Source organism: Petaurus breviceps, unplaced genomic scaffold, assembly GCF_028583685.1.
Source record: "Petaurus breviceps papuanus isolate PSGF00001 unplaced genomic scaffold, PetGlider_PUasm1.0 178, whole genome shotgun sequence".
Lineage (NCBI taxonomy): Eukaryota > Metazoa > Chordata > Mammalia > Diprotodontia > Petauridae > Petaurus > Petaurus breviceps.
The window spans coordinates 10740722-10759942 of record NW_027185777.1 but is presented as its reverse complement, the minus strand read 5'-3'; the positions used below and the strand labels follow the sequence as shown (position 1 = coordinate 10759942).

Genomic DNA, 19221 nt, shown 5'->3' with positions numbered 1-19221 from the left:
AGTTTGAGAATTGACCAAGCAAATTAAGTGACTCTCCCAGGGTAAAAAAGCTATGCTATATCAGAGACAGGGCTTATCCACTATCAATTATGCTAAGTTTCTTCCCTAGATATCATCTCATCTCATGCTATATGATTATTTCACATATCTGATGCACAGGTAGGTGCCACAGTGGTTTAATATGTTGGACTTGGAATAAAAAAAATCTGAGTTCAAATCCTGTCTCAGATGCTTACTACTGGTATGTACCTTGGCTACTCATTTAACGTCTCAGTCTGGATTTGCTCATCTGAAAAAGTAAGGGATTGGAATAGATAACCTCTAAAGGTCATTTATATTTTAAATCTATGATCCTATGAATCTGCAATGTATCATGTATCATATCTCGTATCATAAAAATCTATGATTTAGTATATATGACCAGAATCCAGATCTTTTGATGAGAAACAGAATCATGGCCAGATGGTTAAAGATCTAAGTTTAACAAAACTGTAAAATTCAAAGAAATGTGTTCAATTAAAAAAATGATGTTTGAATAAAACAAGCAAGAGATTTCTTTCAGTCTTTCCTAAGAAAATCTACTAAATCAATTATAAACAAATTCTTGATAAGTTTATTTTCACTTGAATTCAGGGAAGAACAGAAGCAGTGGGGGAAAAGGTAGGATTCATAGATTGGGAGAGAAGAAACTGGCTCCAATCATACCTGAATGACCTGGGGAGGAGGTGATATCTTTTCACCTCTCCGGTCCTCAGGTTCTTCATCTGTAAGGTTGGAGTGTCTAGGTTATAGTCAAGGTCTCTAGAACCTTGAAGTTTCTGTGTTCCTTTTCCCATATCAGAAAAATTTGAAATCTTTCAGGAGAGTTATCATTCCCACACAACTTCTGCTGAAAGCCTCCACCTAACCTACAGCTGTTATCAACATCATTCACCTTTAGTAAATCTCTTCCTTCATTATTAAGGGAAATGAAAGAGGGGAACTCAACTAAATGTTATTTGGAACACATTTAATTAAGTGATAAAAGTTTGCTACAGTAACTTGGATCAAATTACTTACCTCAACTTGATTAATTCAAGAAATGACAATTTTTCATATTCTCAAGACATTTTGTTGATTTCCTACTTTAGATCATGAAACCATACCTGAAAAGGCTGAGTCGAGGAAATATTGAGATCTTTCCTTTTCCATCTGTTGCCTTGATTGCCAAATATCTGCCACAACACATGTCCCCTTGTGTTATTCCAAATTCTTTGATAAATCACCAGACTGTAAATACGCTTTCCAAACATGTGATAATGGAAGCGAAAGATGCAACTTTGATTATTAGTGGCATTAAGAATAGGACTGAGCAACACGGCTCTGTTTTGGAAGACTTGTGGTTCTGAAGACTCTATGTAAAGATAATGCCCTTTAACTGTGCCCAAAGTGTTATCTTTCATAGGTCCTGTGTTGAGTGTTGGAGTAGAGCCCTGGATTCTTGTCCAATCAAAATCATCCTCTTTGTCTTGTTCCCAGTTGCAAAGACCATTTTCAAAATCACAATAGAGTTCAGGTGCTGCAATTGACAAATAGAAAAGGAATGAATGACAAATAACAGAAACAAGAATTCACATAATATTGTATAGTGGCTCCCTTTGTTCTCAATCAAGTTAACGCACCATTATCCAAATCAGACTAAAGTGACATAAAGCTAAATTGAGAGTAACTAAAACTGTTTAGAGGACATCAACCACATCAATGGAAAGGGGTTGAATTCACAGCTTCACTTGCTTATTTCAAGGTGAAGATCATTTTTCCCCACATTCTAAATATTTTGTTAAATTGTATCCATAGTTTATGAAATCAAAAGCCTACACTTAAAAAGTTTTCATAGAGATAAAGTTTTAGGCTTCTATTATTCATTAACTTTAATTTCCAAAACTATCGCATCAAAAGTCCCTAGTGTTAACTTGTGTCTTAATGCACAACAATTCACAGCTGGTTTGCTGCAAAAATCTTTCATCTCTTCCAACTTGTCTTCCAAACTCAAGGTTCCTTCTAATGCAGCCTTCACATTACTGCCAAATTAACCTTTAATAATTCCCTAATTTTCCCAGTTATCAAATATAACACCCTTTGCCTAGCTTTGAAGACAAACCATGATAAACTAATCTTACTCTATGTAATCATCCATATCTGCAGGCCTCCTCTCTATTCCATATGCAGCACATGCATAGTTACACCTTCATAACTTTAAATTATTTCCTTCACCATGAATGACCTCTACCCCATCTTCTGTGTATGCAAATCCTATCCAGCCTTCAAAAGTCATCTCCTACTTACTCATCCACACAGCCTTGCCTGCATACTTCATCCAACTATCAATCATGTTTTCTTTTGATTTGTTCTAATTGTTATGGATTTCACCACACAATTTTCCTCCCTCATTTGCTTTGGTTTATGCATGTTTATTATTTTATTTATTCAAATTACTATGAGTCAAAAGAAATAGTAAATAATAAATCTCTTCAGAAGGCCCTTGGTCCAATGGACAAAGATTGAAGGAAGGCTTTCAGAATCCCTCCTTCTATAAGCACATTAATGTTTATCAGAACTGCAAATTATCATCTTTAAAGACGGAAAGAATCTGGCCCTCAGCTGTGGGAGAAATGCAGTATAATTGTGGACAATGGTCTCCTCCCTTCCTCAAAAATTCACACGTAATTATCTCTTCCATGGACTTAATGCATCCTTTGAAGCTGAGATGCAACAATTCATGGATTGTTTCTTTGTTGTTTGTGCTAATTTTGGCCTAACAATTAACACCAAGAAAAATACAGGTGCTCCATCAGCCAGCACCACACCATACATATGTGGAAGCATCAGTTACAGCTTGCTGTGGATCAGTTTACTAACCTTGGCAGTTTATTTTCCAGAAATGTACACACTGATAATGAGCTTGATGCACACACTGCCAGAGCCATCTCAGTGTTTGGGAGGCTCCAGAGGAAAGTGGGGGAGAGAAGAGATATTAGACTGCTACCAAACTGAAGATGTACAGAACCATTCTGCTGACCTCATTGTATGCCTGTGTAACCCGAACACTCTATCAGCAACATGCCAGGAAACGGAATTGCTTCCATTTGAATTATATTAGGAAGATTCTGAAGATCGCCTGGCAGGATAACTAAAGAAAGCACACTAAAGTCCTTTCTCAAACTAAACTGCCAACCATTTGAACTCTACTGCAGAGAGTACAACTCCAGTGGGCTGGCCACATTGTTCAAAGGCCAAATGTATGCTTGCCTAAAAGACTTTTATGGAGAATTCACACAAGGCAAGCATTCACATAGTGGTCACAAGAAGTGATACAAGGACACTTTCAAGGTCTCAAGAACTTTGGAATTGATTGCATGACATGGGAGACACTGGCACAGAACCACCTAGTACATCCTCCCCTCATCAGAGGAGGTGCTGTGCTCTATAAGGAAAGCAGAATTGAAGTAGCTCCAAAGAAACCCCAGATGCACAAATTTAGAGAATCCACCCCAAATGTTTGCATGGACTATTTGTGTGGTGGTGCATGTTGGTCTGATCAGCCAATCTGATACACTGTAACTTCACTTTTCGGTCCTCTTAGAGAAGGAAAGACAACCACTTTCCCAGAAAATACTTGTTCTCTGAGGACAGGGACTGTCTTGTTTTAGTTTTTGTTGTTGTTTTTTTTCCATATCCCCAACACCAAGCAAAACTCATGATACATACAAGGTATTTCATAAATGCCTACTGCATTCGATTGGATTGAAATGGACTGAGCCAAGAAAAGGTGGAAAGGGAATCTACCATAAATTATGAATTTATTGTGAACTATCTTATGTAATGGGCTGTTGTTTCAAGCGTGAAAGTCTTCCTTCCCCAATAAGGTTATAATCTCCATTAGATTCTAGGGCAGGGTGGGAGAAGGGGTTATCCATCTCTACACTTAAAAGAATCAAGTACCTATACATACACAAGGATATATTGCTATCCTTTAGAAGGAATATAGCATTTTCATTTTGATGAGTAGTTGCAAAGTTCTGACCTGCATTTGTACAAAGGGGTTTCCTTAGATCTCTCTGTACTAATGAAATTACAGGTTTGCTCAACATCCTTATACACAGTTCCAGGATTTTATAGGATGCCCACTTCATCTGTAATATTTGTTTGGACTTAATTGGGAAGGATAGGAAGGGCATGGAGATGGTGAGTGATTGGAGTACAATGAAAATAAATGAAGAGAATAAACAAGGACCTCCACTTTTTTTAGGTTCAATACCATAGGTTAATATTCTAGAAATTTCATGTCAATTATCTATCCATCCCTGCACTTAGAGCCTAAGGTGAAGAATTACTAAAATGCAATAAACAGAATTGTCTATGAATAAATGCAGTCAAGCAAGCCCAAATCATCTGACTCACAGAAACTGCTGTGCCTCCCTCCTCTCAGGCCTAACAAAGGTAACCAAGTGAGTAAATGTCAAATGAGGGGTAAACTTCCATCTGATATTTTTCACTTGTGAATAATCAAACCCAGCTGTGACTTAGACTGGGCAACATACAGTGTGATTCCCCAGGTGTCAGTTTTAGCTATAGAGCAGAGGAGACTATCAGGTGTCTGCACTTTTAAAATGCATTTTATTCTTAACTGGTGCTAAAAGTAAGACTTTTTCTATGATATCTAACTGATCACTGCCTATATAGTGAATTTTCATTTCCTAGGTCAATGTCAGGGGAAAGGGGTACCCACCTTTACCCTAAAATGAACCAAGTAAATACATATACATACACCAGGAAATGTTGCCCTGTCTTTTAAAGGTATAGAAGGTTTCTAATATTCTTTGAAAGACTGTCCTTACTATGCCAAAAGGGAAACAAAACTGTGCATACCCTTTGATCCAGCAATACCACTACTAGGTCTGTGTTCCAAAGAGATCCCAAAAAATGGGAAAGGACCTAAATGTGCAAAAATACTTATGGCAACTCTTTCCATGGTGGCAAAATATTGGAAATTGAGGGAATGGCCATCAATTGGGGAATGACTGAACAAGTTGTAGAATATGAATGTAATGGAATACTCTTGTTCAATAAGAAATGATGAACAGGCAAATTTCAGAAAATCCTGAAAAGACTTTCACTAACTGATGCAAAGTGAAATGAGCAGAACCAGAAAAACATTGTACACAGTATCAGCAAAATCATCTGATGATGAACCATGAATGACTCAGCTCTTCTCAGCACCACAATGACTCAAGACAAGCACAAAGGGATCATGAAGAAAAATGCTATTTACATCCAGATAAAGAACTGATGGACTCAATGCAAATAGAAGCATATTTTTACCACATACTTTATTCTTTTTTCTGGTTTTATTTCATTTTGATCTGTTTCTTTCTCCATAACAATGACAAATATGGAAAAATGTTTTACATTATAACACCACAGAAACCATATCAAACTGCCTACCATTTTCATAAGAGGTGAAGAGAGGGGAAAAATGTGAAGCAAGGAGAAAAATTAAGAATTAAAACTCATGTCAAAATGAATGCTAAAACAATTCTTAATATGTAATTGGGGGAAAATAAATACTATTTAAAAAATATGTCCTTACATTGCCATGGGTCCTTCAGATATGAATGAGGATAAGAGGTAGATTAGAATATACAGCTAGAATTCTATCTAGTTGATCACAAGAATCATGTGTAGTTATTTATTCCCATTCAGCAACTAATCTGAAAGATTTTTTTCAAAGTCTGGCTTGCCTAGAAGACTTCCAAAGGCTGCATGCAACTATTAACACTGGCAATACTTCCCTATCAAGATCATCCACTGATAATCATTGAACACATATTTAAATATTAGGTGAATTTAGTGCCTCCACCAAAGTTCTATTCTGTATGTTTCAGTCCAATATCACTCATAGGAGTTCTCAAAGGGGATGCCAGTAAAGCATAGAATCTGAGATCCAATCAGTAAGTTGACAAGCATTTTATCAAGAGTCAACTATACAGGTGTTCTGAAGTCAGTGCACTGTCAAGCTATTAAAGCTTAATTAGCTAAAACTTTTGGGACACCTGTAGCAGCAAGCACCCCAAGCGTCCTCAGGGTTTGCAGCTACCACAGGTTCTTGGATCTGCTTTGTTAAAGGAAAGCAACTCAAAATGGGTTAACAAGCTTACTTTAATCAGTCAGACATATATCATTTACTTTGTTCAGGAGAAAAGGTCAGCACCCTGAACCTCAAAGTATACAGGCATAATTATCAAGACAGAAACATCAAGTAGACAGATTTCCAAACTGTCCAACCATTACATCCATACCCAGTCAACATCTGGGTTTCCACATTCTGGGTTTTTCAAAGCCGGGGGACTCTCAACAACGGCTTCCCAAAATTCAGATCAAATCACAGAATACTTCTCAAAGTGAGTCCTAAAACAAAGCTACACATCAGGGCTTATATAGCCTTCTCCTGGCTCAGAGAATGTAACAATCTTATTGGCCCACTGGCCAATCAAAAAGTATCTACTGAAAAACAACCCTCCCACCCCAGGCTCCAGGTGCACGTTAGCCTAGGGGCAGGGAAGATCTTTAAAATTTACATTTCCATTACAACACCCTAATATTCCAGGAACTGTGTTTTGTGCTAGCAATCCGAAGACAAAAATCAAGCAACCCTTTCCCGCAAACGACTTTCTTTCAATGGCAGAGAGAACATATAGACATCTGCATATATGCAAAAAATACACAAAATACAAAGTACTTTTGGGGGAAAATGTACTAGCAGTTAGAGGATCATAAAAGATCATAGATAGGTAACACCTGAACTAAGGAAAAAGTGAAAAGGGAGTATGTTCCAGGTATGGAGGACAGCCTAGTGCAAAGACATGGAGATTAGAAATGGGATATAATATTAAAGGAATAGGAAAGAGGTCAATATAACTAGACTTAAAGTTAAATGAAGGAGGATATAATACAATTATAAATTACTGGATCAGCTAAGTAGTGCAATGGATAGAGCACTGGCTCTGGAGTCAAGAGGACCAAAGTTCAAATCCAGCCTCAAACACTTGACACTTACTAGCTTTGTGAAACTGAGCAAGTCACTTAACCCCAATTGCCAAAAAAAAAATCCTAGTAAACTAGGAAGGTTTCACCGGTAATCCTGTTGTAACACTGTTGTTTGAAACACTGCCTAGTTAAGCTGGGAGACATTCATCTTCAGAGTGTTGACAACCTGTTAGTTATTTAATTTTTGGACACAAAGAGTTTCATTATCATCTACTAAACCAGCGGATACTGTGATCTGCATAGAGGGAAGACATAATTACAATGATGAATTCAAAGGGAAGGAAAAGGGAAGGGAATAAGCACTTGGTTAAGCACTTACCAAATGTCAGGCACTGTACTAAGCATGATAAAAATTAATAATAATAACAACACTAATAGCTAACATTTTATAGCATCTACTTTGTTCCAGGTCCTGTGCTAAACACTTTACACATATTTCCTCATTCAATCCTCAAAACCACCCTGTAAACTAGGTTCTATTATTATCCCCATTTTACATTTTAGGAAACTGAGGCAAAAAGAAGTTAAGTGACTTGCCTGTGATAGCACAGCTATAAAGTGGCTGATCACAAATTTGAACTCAATTCTTCCTGATAATAAGCCTAGCACACTCTACACTGTGCCTCTTAGTTCCTCACAGACTCTGTGAAGCATAAGAACTACATCAATTGGAATTTGTGATACTCCCAAAACACTGTCAAGCCTTGAGTTGCAATAGCCACTATTTTATTAAATCATCTGTAAATTACAAAATTTAGACCCCATATAATGTTAAAGGTATTGTCCATATTCCATTTGAGTTTTGAATGTTTTTTTTTCTTGTTGTTTAGTAAATATACAATTTGTCCATAAGGAGAAAGTGTCACCTTTTAACAAGTGACCTATATCATTATAGGACAGGCAGCATTGTCTTCTTGGTAAATAATTTTAATCTGGACTGTTGGACTGAGCTTCTGGAACAGGTGCATTAGGGATTCTTCTAGATTACAGTGTTCAAATGGAAAGGCCTAAGAATTAATAGTGAACAAAGAGACCTTGATTACCTTCGAAATCAAGGCTCAGGTCATCCACCTAGGATAAAAATGGCACAGTGAATTGAAAGAGAAGAAACAGGATAAAGGAGAGACTACAAATACTTACCACAATGAGCCTCATCTGTGTTATCTCCACAATTATCCACCAGGTCACATAATAGAAGACGATGTATGCAAGCCTTGGTGTGTCTACACCAAAAATGATCAGGGCCTTCACAACTCACAGCAGGAGGGGGAAGAGAACAGTTCTCAAATGTGATATCATCAATAGCCGAGACCCCATCATAAATTCCAAGACTGACTTTTTCCAGTGTCAAATGGAAGGGCTGAGTGAGGCGTCCAAGCTGAATGAATGCTTTGGACCATTGGTTTCCCTGGTTGTATAATACTCTCCAGAGAGCCGTAGAGTAATTGGTCCCCTCTAAATGTAGCTGCATCTCTGCTGCTCCCACTGAGTGACCATAGTTATAAAACCTGGAAAAGAACAAAAAAGAGAGAAATGAAATGGTTTATGAAACATATGAACAATTCAGAATGACACTGATTTCTGCTAGATCTGTGCATCATTAAGTACAACAAATGCTGCTTCTCTTCATTTCTTGAGGCATCACTTTGTCCACCATATGGGCATTAGCTTTTCTGTCACTGCTCAGCCTCATGTTTTCAGCATCTTGTATTTCCATTCTAACGAGTTCAGTATATAATGTAGGAATCTGCATGATTAAACTATAACCCACAGTTGGATAGAAAAATTCTCATCTTTAGAAATGAACACAATAAATTCTGACAACATGATCTCTGAAGCAAAATGTTAATTGTGCGAATTTAATGCAATACCTTTCTTAAAAGTTTCTACAGAGGAAAACAAGAATGTTTAATAAATGCAAGAGCATGCCCACAACTTATGCTCTGTAAATGTCTTCAATAAATGAGCTTCCAAGCCTTTTCTTTTTTAATGAAAATGACTGAAATGTAGTAAACTTTTCTTTGAGTGAAAATGTTTATCATCACTAGTGTCCAGCATCAAGATAAAGGAAGACTCTATATCCAGTTACAAAAGGTCCAACCCAGCAGGTGCACTTAGGACAGTGCCTAACACACAGTAGGTGTTTAATAAATATTTATTGATTGTTTATTGACTAAAATTAACCCTGACAAATTAGAAATCGGTAAGAGTACAGACATTGTCTCTGGGAACTGTCATTTCTGACATGCCTAACCAATATAAAACAATCATCACAGTGAGGAGGCCAAAAGAGCATGGAAATTGTTTCAGCCAACAGAGTTGATGCCCTTGCCCCAAAAAAGGTGTGGTCAAAGGCAGCAATTATTTAGAATACAAGCTCATTTGAGAAACATGATGGAAGACTAAGAGCCTTACAGGCTCAAAATATAATGGGAAGAAAAGGAGCATGCATCAAGCTTGGTGTGATAAGTAACTAAGTTCAATCAACTTGAGAGCATTTATAGGTGAAACTAAAGTTAAAAAGGAAGAGAACAAATAGATGGGAAATGGAGCATATCTGCCAGCAACCCTATAGCCATTTATTTTTATCATCTCAAGTAGGAAAATCACTACATCTGGACTCTAATTCTTTAGTAACACATGTGCTATATTGGAAAATGGAAATGTCACGGGCAAAAGAGTAGTCAAGAAAAGCAGTTGGGCGTGACCAAATATGTGCAACAAAAATCTTTCTTGGAGTTAGTGTAATTTTAAAGGCACTAGGAGGGATTTTCAAAATGTCTCAAGGAAGAAAGGATCCCAAGTGAATAGAAAACATTGTAGATGTCATTAATAACATTTAAAAAAAAAGATATCACTGACCAACCCATATGCCAGCCCTCTCCTCTAAGGTCTTTATCAAAAGGATTCATGCATATACTAAAAATGTGAGAAGGAAAAAAGCAGCCTTTTAGGTTGTCCAAATGCAAGCTTTCTCAGTTTCCATATAGGAGACTACAGAATGAGAAATACTGTGCACGTTCAAAGGATAGGATTTCCCACTGGTCTGGTGTGAGCCCCATTCCCACATTACAGAGGAAATGCTTTATAGTCAACCACAGCTTCAGAATCACACTAAAGTTAAAAAATTTAGTGAATACAGATTATTGCGTGTGTGTGTTATTTTGGGATTTCTTTTTTTTGTTGAAATGCTTGATATAATAATAGGAATTTTATGTATATTGACTGACTGATTACTAGGGGGGAGAGTATATGATTTGGTAGTGCAAAATAAAAGCTATCTAGATTTCTATTAGTTTGCAAAGTTCTTTGTTTAAAACGAATCTGCAAGATTCCTTGATAGATACAATTACAGAGGCTAGCCAAAGACATTTACCTGCCACGGAACACAACCTACACAACATCCATTAAAAAAAAATTATTCCAGACAATGGAATTCTTCAGGAACTCATGTTGTGAATCAAGCTGATTGTATCAAGCTCTGGATCATTAGAGGAAGTTGTCAATAAAATCCTTGCAACTCAGAAAAGATGGCCATGTTAATGCACACAGGAAAAATCAAGTGGATGAAGAATACATATTCCCAGATTGACATGCAATTGTATGACAAGTCCACTAACTTAACTGTTCAGTACACATTTTTGGACTGTATAACAGAGGTCATTTCATAGAGTGTGCTAAAAGTTGCCCTTCCTGGTTCTGGGACGTTTCTAGTTCTAGGACTTTTGAGACCTGTTTATGACCATGTTGTGACTCAGCTTTGAACAGACTGAACATTTTGCCACTATGTGAGAATGCTGAGTGGCATCTAAGTCCTCCTCTGCCCTATAATTATGGAAGGATTTGGGGGTGCTACGTGAATTAAAATAAGAAACAGCTTCCAGCTTAGTCTCTTGTTTCTATTCTTCAGATGACATGAAGTAACAATGAAATTTCCAGTGAATCATGGGTAATGCTGGTTCATCTTACCATAGCATCATGGTCACCTTTCTCTCATTCCAGCTACTACAAGCAATTCAGCTAGATGAACTAGCACCTTGCTTATGGTCCAGATGCCTTTTTCACTTTTCTGTTTGTTCTGTCCTAATGTAAAGGGAATGACTATCGACCCTGAAAAGGAAGCATCTATGCCCAGAGACAACCATGTGATTTCAAGAGGTTCCAAGGTCCTGGGATCCATTGCCTTAGAACTGAAATGCTGCAAAGGGTGGAGTCCTCAGCAATTACTCCAGTGGTCTTTGAGAAAAAGGCTATTAACAAGAGAAGTGCCCAAAACTTGGTCTTTGTATCAGCAGACCTATACGGTAAATTGCTTGTACAATGCAAAGCTGAGATGAAAATGTAAAATGTCTAATGAGTAATCCTGTAAATTGCTTGGTATTATAAGGACTAGGTAACAGACTCTCAAAATACATAACAATAGTTACTGTGTTAATTAATTAACATTAGGTTATTGAATCCTGTTTTGAGTTGTTCTGCTAATGCTCACTAGGAGGCTTTTGTGTTTAGGATTTCTTCTTTATACAGAAAAAAACCACCTATACCATCCACAGGATTTAGAATATGGTTGGATGTGCTCTTGCAGGTAGATTATATACAAAATGGACAGATATTCTCTGCTTGGTTCTGATCTAACATGTGAAGGTTTAGTGAAACTACTTCTATCTATCAGTGACTGGTACTGTGTAGTGACAAAGAGTCTTATGGTTGATTGAGGAGCCAGAACTGATGATTCATGAGTTGCTGAGTTAAAACTGAGTGAGCCAACATATGAATATAGTGTTATGATTTTTTGTGATTCCTTTTCCTTCCTAGCAGCAATGGAATTAAAATCGGCATAAGCTGCCAGGTGTGAAATAAGGCAATAATGCTTTTCCCATCCAGGTATAAGTGTCAGTAAGAACATGATGCCCACTGTTGCTTTCATGTTTATTTCTTCCTAATGTTAGGTGAATTAAAATTCCAACAGGAAAGTGGCCAGGTGACCAGGAGATTTCTTAGAGATCCCACTTTCAACCGTAGTTGAAAGAAGAATTAATTAGAGTGGTGGAAGCAAATGACAAAGAAAGAATCTACAAGCAAAGGTAAAGACAGTCCCTTGAGGATGGTGACATCTTCAAGGATCATGACTCCTTGAAAAAGAAAGAAATGCTGGCTATGGACTGTGGAATGGAACAAATCTGTTGAGTCCAACAGAAAGTTGAACCTAAGGAGAATTTTATTATAACTTGAATTAAAATTAAAGGACTTTGGTGGCCAGATATCCCTGGCAAAAGAGATCCAAAAACCCCATTGTCTTCACATGTTATTTGCAAATATGCTTAACTACCATTGTACTTTAAGTTTGAATCCACTCTTTCCAAAGACTTTGTATATGCAGTGTGAAAATTCATCCCTATATGAGTTGGGGTAGAGAAGTTTTTGAAGATACTGCTCTTAATATACCTCCTCAGTATGTTATTTTTCTAAAAGGTAATTGAATTTTATGGGCTGAATGATATTAGGGAACACAATTAATGGCGTCTCCTGAGTGATAATATTAGGAAACCATAACCCCAAGGGCTACCCCTAAAACTCTAAGGGGAATAGTAGATAGTCTTCCTCTGGGGCCCTGACCTGTTGACAAGAGTAAGCTAAAGGGAGTGAGCCCCAAAAAGACACTACATCTGATTCATATTATATGGTATGTTCCCAAATCTTAGTGCAGTTTTAAACTAATAAAGCTAAATGCTCGACATTTTGATCTCTACAAAAAAAAAAATCACATGATACAAAGGGTAATGAAAAGATATATGGTAGGCAACAATAGGTTGAAACATTAATTATGATAACCATAAAAAGTGTAAAATATGAAATCAAGGACATGTATGATTAGAAAACAAGAAAACCAAAATGCAAAAATGCATCAAGAGCAGGAGATAAGTGGAATCCTGTGCTGATTTCCACAAAATAATAAAAGATTAAAAATAAAACCAGTATGTTGTATAGACCATTTGTGAGGACATAGGCAAGAATGCAAGCAAGAATTGGACAGGATAAGAAATCATGGATAAGTTTTGGTCTGCAACACATCAGTGAGACCATTTATTCATCAAAGTCCATGTGGATGGATGTCTGATAACTATATGGAAATTTTCAAGTAAATTTAAAAAATTTAAAATTTAAAAAAATATATCCCATACTTGGGTATTATTATATTGCTGGTCAAGTGTGTGCTATACTTGTTCATAAAAGAAATTAATGAATAAAACATCTGGGAAAGAGAACCCCCAAACTTGTTTCATCATGTTCTTTTGGGTAGACTGCATGCAGAAAATCTCATATGTAAGACTTTACTCCAGGGAATCATTCTCATTCTTTTTAAAGACCCCAAAAGCCTTTCTTTAGAAACTCCAGATTACTTCAAAGAAGCATATTTCTTCAAAAATGTCCTAACCTCAAAGTTCTATTCAAGGCCATTCATCACAAGCACATCTTGAGCTTTGCAAAAACTTTCATGAGTTAAAAAAAAATTTTAAGACATAAACAAATAAAAGTCAAAATGTCAGAATCCATGGAATATCGTTTTATTCCTCAACCTCTGACTAGATAGAAATTTTAATTAACCACTAAAGAACAGAGTCAGTAATTACTTCAAAGGAAATAGACAGTATACCACTACAAAGTCCTGCTTCATTCTCAGGCAGAGCAAAAGAAAGAAAGATGTTTCATCAATTTTCTATAGTACTTAATAGTTACCAGAAAGACAAACTGCAGCCTGGTCCTGTCTGGCTGAACCTTGGACTCTGGAGTTTAGCAACCTGTGAAATGCTGCTGGCTGTTTTTAGAATGAACATAAAGTGTCCTGTTGAGAAAAAAAAATAACTTTACCTACTGGATCCAAAAAAAAATATCATGCATTACAATATAGATTGTGACCTCTCTAAGGCTAGCCTATGCAACACCAAATGGCCACTAGCTTTTTTTTTTAACCAAAACATTTTTTTTAAAGTACTTAATGGCTCAGAGAATCTGTCTGAAGATTAGATGTTAATTCATAGGCCACCTAGTTCAATTCATTTTTTTTTAAATGCTGCTCTGCATTGTTGAGCAGATGGTCATCCAGTCTTGGCTTCCAGATTTCCAGTGAGGAGAAAACCTACTCCCTAAGACAACCTGGCTTTGGGACAGCTCTAATGTAGGGAGGTTTCTTTGACACCAAGTCAAGTTTTGTCTCTACTGCCTCTAATCTGCACTCTGGGACTAAACATAACAAACCTAAACCATCTTCAAATTCTTGAATGCAGCTATCATGTGTCTCCATCTTCTTTCTGTTCTCTGACCTAAATACCTCCTTTTTCTTCAATTCAAACATCTTTTATAATGTGAACCTAGGGTTCCTCACTCTCCCAGTTGTTTTCCTGCAAATTCCAATTTAGTCTTGACTGAATCTTTACCCCCAAAATGCCAAAGCAAGTGCTTAGTTTAATCAGTTCCATACAAATAAATTTTCAACTCATTCTTTGGGATAAGGGGCAGGAGAGAAACAGTGTTCAACATGACATGGACAAAATCCTTTTGGTTGTTGTGGTGTCCGAATAGGTACAGTTTAAACCTGCTCTTCCTTGATGTCATGACTGAGAAACTGTGAGACTTTCCCATGTCCATGCCCTCTTTTTGTTTCTTACCTTGAGACTCATTATAAGTATGATCTTGAGCTGGAGCCTGTTGTTGAAAGTCCATGGAAAGGGTACTGCTGGAATTTCGGACCCAGTCAAAATGATCCCCACTGTGTACTTCAAACCAACCACAGCTGTCTATTTCAAAATCACATGTGGAAGCTGAAAAACAAGCACACATTTCATCCTGTGTTTCTCTCTGTATAAACTGGTCAAGTTTTCAATAGATGTGATTGACTGCTGTCGCTCCTTTTCCACCTGGAAATGAACCTTTTCTTACACATTAACAAGTCTTTTCTATTCCAATATACAAGGAGATAGTATTTGAAAAAAAAGAAACTAACCAAAAAAAAGTAGCATTGTACCTGACACATAATAGGAATTATATAAATGTTTATTCCCTTCCTGTTCTCTTCCCTAATTTCTCCCAGAACCAATATCTGGTCCAAAAAGTAAAGAGACAGCAAATACCCTCCTTTCCAGGGTATGTAGACACAGGAAGTGGGATAATCCCTGATACTATCCTATTATTACATGGGATATCAACTTGAGTTGATACTCTTAAAGTGATTTCTCTCTAAGAATGAACATTTTTATAGCCCTTTACATTTTTGGAAACATTTTACATCTATTAACATATCAAAGCCTCTTGATAATGTGAGGCAGGTACATGTATCATTTCACAAACTGTAAAATGGGGCTAAGAAATTTAAACCTAAGAATTATCATCAGAGCTGATATTTTAATCCAGGGGAAGCAGTAAATTTAGCAAGTAAATTGGTCTAAAGGAAAAAGAGAAGAATGCCCAGGATGGAGACCTGAGGGACATTCATGGTCAATGGGCTTGACCTGCATGAAGATCCAGCAAAGGCAGCAGTGAGGCAGGTAAGAACCACAAAAGAAAGGTTGGCAGGAAAACCCAGAAGAGAAGAATATCATGGATAAGAGAAGGACTGAGAGTATTAAAGTCTGCAGAAAGATCTACAAGAAGGATGAGGAAGGAAAAAGGCTCATTCAATTTTGCAATTAAAAGGTCACTGGAAACTTTGTAAAGATCGGTTTTCAGTTGAATGATGAGGTAAGAGGCCAGAAAGGTTAAGAAAAGAGTGAGAGGAAAGAAATTGCATTGATTGTATGTATACAGGCTTCTCAAGGAGTTGAGCCACAAAAGGAAGAGAGATACAGCATAATAGCAAGCATGATACACTTTATCAAGTGAGACTTTTTTGAGGATGGGAAAGCATGACCATATTTGTAGGCAGTATGGAAACAACTAGTAGAAAGGGAGAAATTGAAGCTTAATAAAAAGTAGAGATGATAAAAGGAAAAAGTACAGGAAGAGATGAGATGCAAGGTAACACCTGTGCACATAGAGGAACTTTGCCTTGGCAAGGAGCAGGGCCATTTTTTTTATATGAGATGACTCATAGTGGCCAAAGTACATGGTGGCAAGTGGCATATGATTAAAATGAGGAGAGAGGAAGATGAGGGAGCTCTCTGAGAATGACTTCATTTCTTTCATTGAAATATGAAGCAGAGTCCTCAGTTGAGAGGACAGTGGGTACAGGAGAGCCATGGGAGTTTTGAAGAGGGATGAAAAGGTTTGGAAAAGCTACTATGGTGAGTGAGATAGTGAGTCAATTAGGAAGATATGAAAGGATTGCCTTGTCGGAGTGAGGTCCTAACTGAGGTTATGTAACATAAATTTACAGTTGACACAATGGACATAGTTTCATGATTTTCTCAAACCTAGTTGAGTAGCTTGTAAGAGTGAAGGAACTCATAGATCCACTGAAGTCTTAAAATATAACATCATCAGTACAGACTGTCAATGAGCCACGTTTATTTGCATGCATTATCACCCTAACTCTGCAAAGTCCCTAAGTATAGTTCAGCACCTTATACACAATAGGCATAAATAAGTGCCCATTTAATGAATCATTCAAACAGTCCAATCAATCCATGGTCATAGGTCTTTGGTACCTAGCACATAGCAAGTATTAAAAAATACTTATCAACAGACTATATAGCATTATAGATGTAGAAAAATTAGACTGAATAAGTGATGAGCCCAAGACATACTTGAAAGTTGTTTTTTTTTTTAAGTAACTCATCTCAGACATATTTATTGTGGCTTTCTGTAAATAGTGTGGGGAGAGAGGCAGGAAATGAGATGACATAAAGGTCAAGCTATAGCCAGTTCACCAAAACACATTTTGTATAGAATGGAACAAGGCCTGGAATTAAATTCAAAGATTTGCCACTTAATAGCCACATGACTATAGTAAAATCACAGTGAACCTCTCTGAGCCCTAGTTTTCTCATATAATCCTTAGTTTTCTCTATTCCCATAAAATGGGTATAATAACACTCCTTACCTCATGGGGTTATGACACAAGTCCTCTCTAAACTATAAAATGGTACAGAAATTTGAACTTTTATGACAATTCTTTAAACTGAGATTGAAAGAAATCTCCAATGTGGTTATTCCATGAATTTCTGATTTTTTTTTCCTTTTGTTTTCTTTCTTCTTTCAATTTTCAATCTTGGGGAGGTTTTGAAAAAATAAAATATCTAGTGTGTGGCTTGGGGATTGGATTTATGATTCCATTCTTAAGGTAACTGAGTTGTCATCAACTCTTAATATTAATCCACTGTTCATCAAAAAGTAGCTGCTAGCTAAGTGCACTTCCTAAATTCTCTCAAGTGCATACAGAAATATATATGTGTATGTATATTTAATAAATCAAAAATTACCAAGAAACATAGCAAAGAACCAGAGGGAAAGACTCAAAAGCTGTAAACAATATGTGGAAGTGATTAATATTGAACATGCCAAAAGAGATACCTCTGTGTGATCCCCAAAATGTTTTGATCAAATGATAGACAATGAAAGGATGTTCATGAGGTAGGAAGTCAACTAAAATATTTATAATATTTATGAGAAAGAACTCATGTAAGAAATTAAAGGGCTATTGAGGAATAATAGAGGAACTTCAAATTTTCAGGAAAAAAAAAACAACTTCTACTTTAGGGGATTTGGGAAAAACCTGCCAGGAGCAATGATTGATTTACCATGGGGAGAAAATTAAAGAAATTCGAAAACAGATGGTTATATCAAGAAAAGAAAAATATTCTCTATTTCAACTAAATGGGTATGTGTCAAATCCTGTGTGACTGATGCTAAATTTAAAAGAGAGAAAATGTGGTGACACTAGTATTTGGATTATAGAAAAAGGGATTCATTAACTGTGCCCAAGACTTGCACGTAAATAGCATCAAGAACTTGGACATTTAATGTGTTCAGTTGATTTTCCATAAAGGTTAACTCTTTTCAGATAATTACTTTGTGTTTAATCTAAAATCAGGGAAGATTAACTCTACAGTGTTGAAATTTCATGTTAGAGTTTTTATATTTTATATTTGAAAAGGTCTTTATAATCAATTTGTTCATTTTCTTCAGTCATGATGCTGTTGTCACTCTGACAATCTAAAATTGATTGAGTACTTCACATATAACACTGTGAGTGTTTATTGTACAGTTTCTATAACAGGATGAAAACATTTCCTTAATCTTAAGGAGCTCACATTGTAACAGAGGAGAATAAAACCATTTCATTGCTTAGCCTCCTGCTTTATTTTTTCAGTCCTTTGTTAAATCTGTGGTCTCTTCAGCATGGACACTTCCTCCAATGGTGAAATTCATAGCCCATTTGCTATTGTCCATGTGCCCCCATAAATACTCTGCCAGGAGCCCGTTCATTGTGCTGGGGTCTTTCCTCTGTATTTCTTGATTTTTTTAAGGCACCATGGAATACATGAGTTCTCCATAAGTTGACCCTTTGCTTTCATTCCATGTCCCACCCTATCTACTGTTCTAACCACACATTGCTTCTCTTCTATTAGCTACTATATTTCCCCTGAGCAATTTTACATTGGTAATATTTTGTAGTCTACTCATAGCCATCTTACATTTGGGAAGATGCTCAGTGCTTTTAATGACCCCGAGGTTCTCTTTGAAGCAAGGCACCCTCTTTGTTTCTTTTTAGCAATAATCCTTGCCTGAAGATATTATATGACTGGGAACATGGAATACCATAGTTTAGAAACACTTCAAATTTCAGATGATCTGATTTCTTAAAGTGAACAATATAGAAATATATATGATTAGTGAAAGTATTATATTTGCAAGTCACTTCAAGCCTCAGTGCCCCAGGCATTGAACTACAAATTGCAGCATAAATACCATTCCACATGCTCATTGAAAGTTATCTATAATTGAGAATTCACAATTTTGAGTAATAACAACAACAATAATAATAAGTATAAAATAGGTTGTGCTACATTGAATTTGTGGATTTTAACCAACTAGAGCTCTGGTACTAATAGATGGATGGAAGAAAATAAAAAAGGAAGGAAGGAAGGAAGGAAAGGAAGGAAGGAAAGAAGGAAGGAAGGAAGGAAGGAAGGAAGGAAG

The 19221-nt window shown here is 36.6% G+C and overlaps 1 protein-coding gene across 1 annotated transcript in view; it reads right to left on the bottom strand.

Annotated features, from left to right (window-relative positions):
* Positions 1-19221, bottom strand: part of MALRD1 (MAM and LDL receptor class A domain containing 1) — a 930206-nt gene that overhangs the window by 708905 nt on the left and 202080 nt on the right. The window contains exons 17-20 of the mRNA XM_069086118.1: positions 14754-14906; positions 13825-13930; positions 8227-8594; positions 1146-1558 (exon numbers count right to left, since the gene is read on the bottom strand). Of these exons, the coding sequence (XP_068942219.1) occupies positions 1146-1558; positions 8227-8594; positions 13825-13930; positions 14754-14906 (1040 nt within the window). The remainder of the gene's footprint in view (positions 1-1145; positions 1559-8226; positions 8595-13824; positions 13931-14753; positions 14907-19221) is intronic.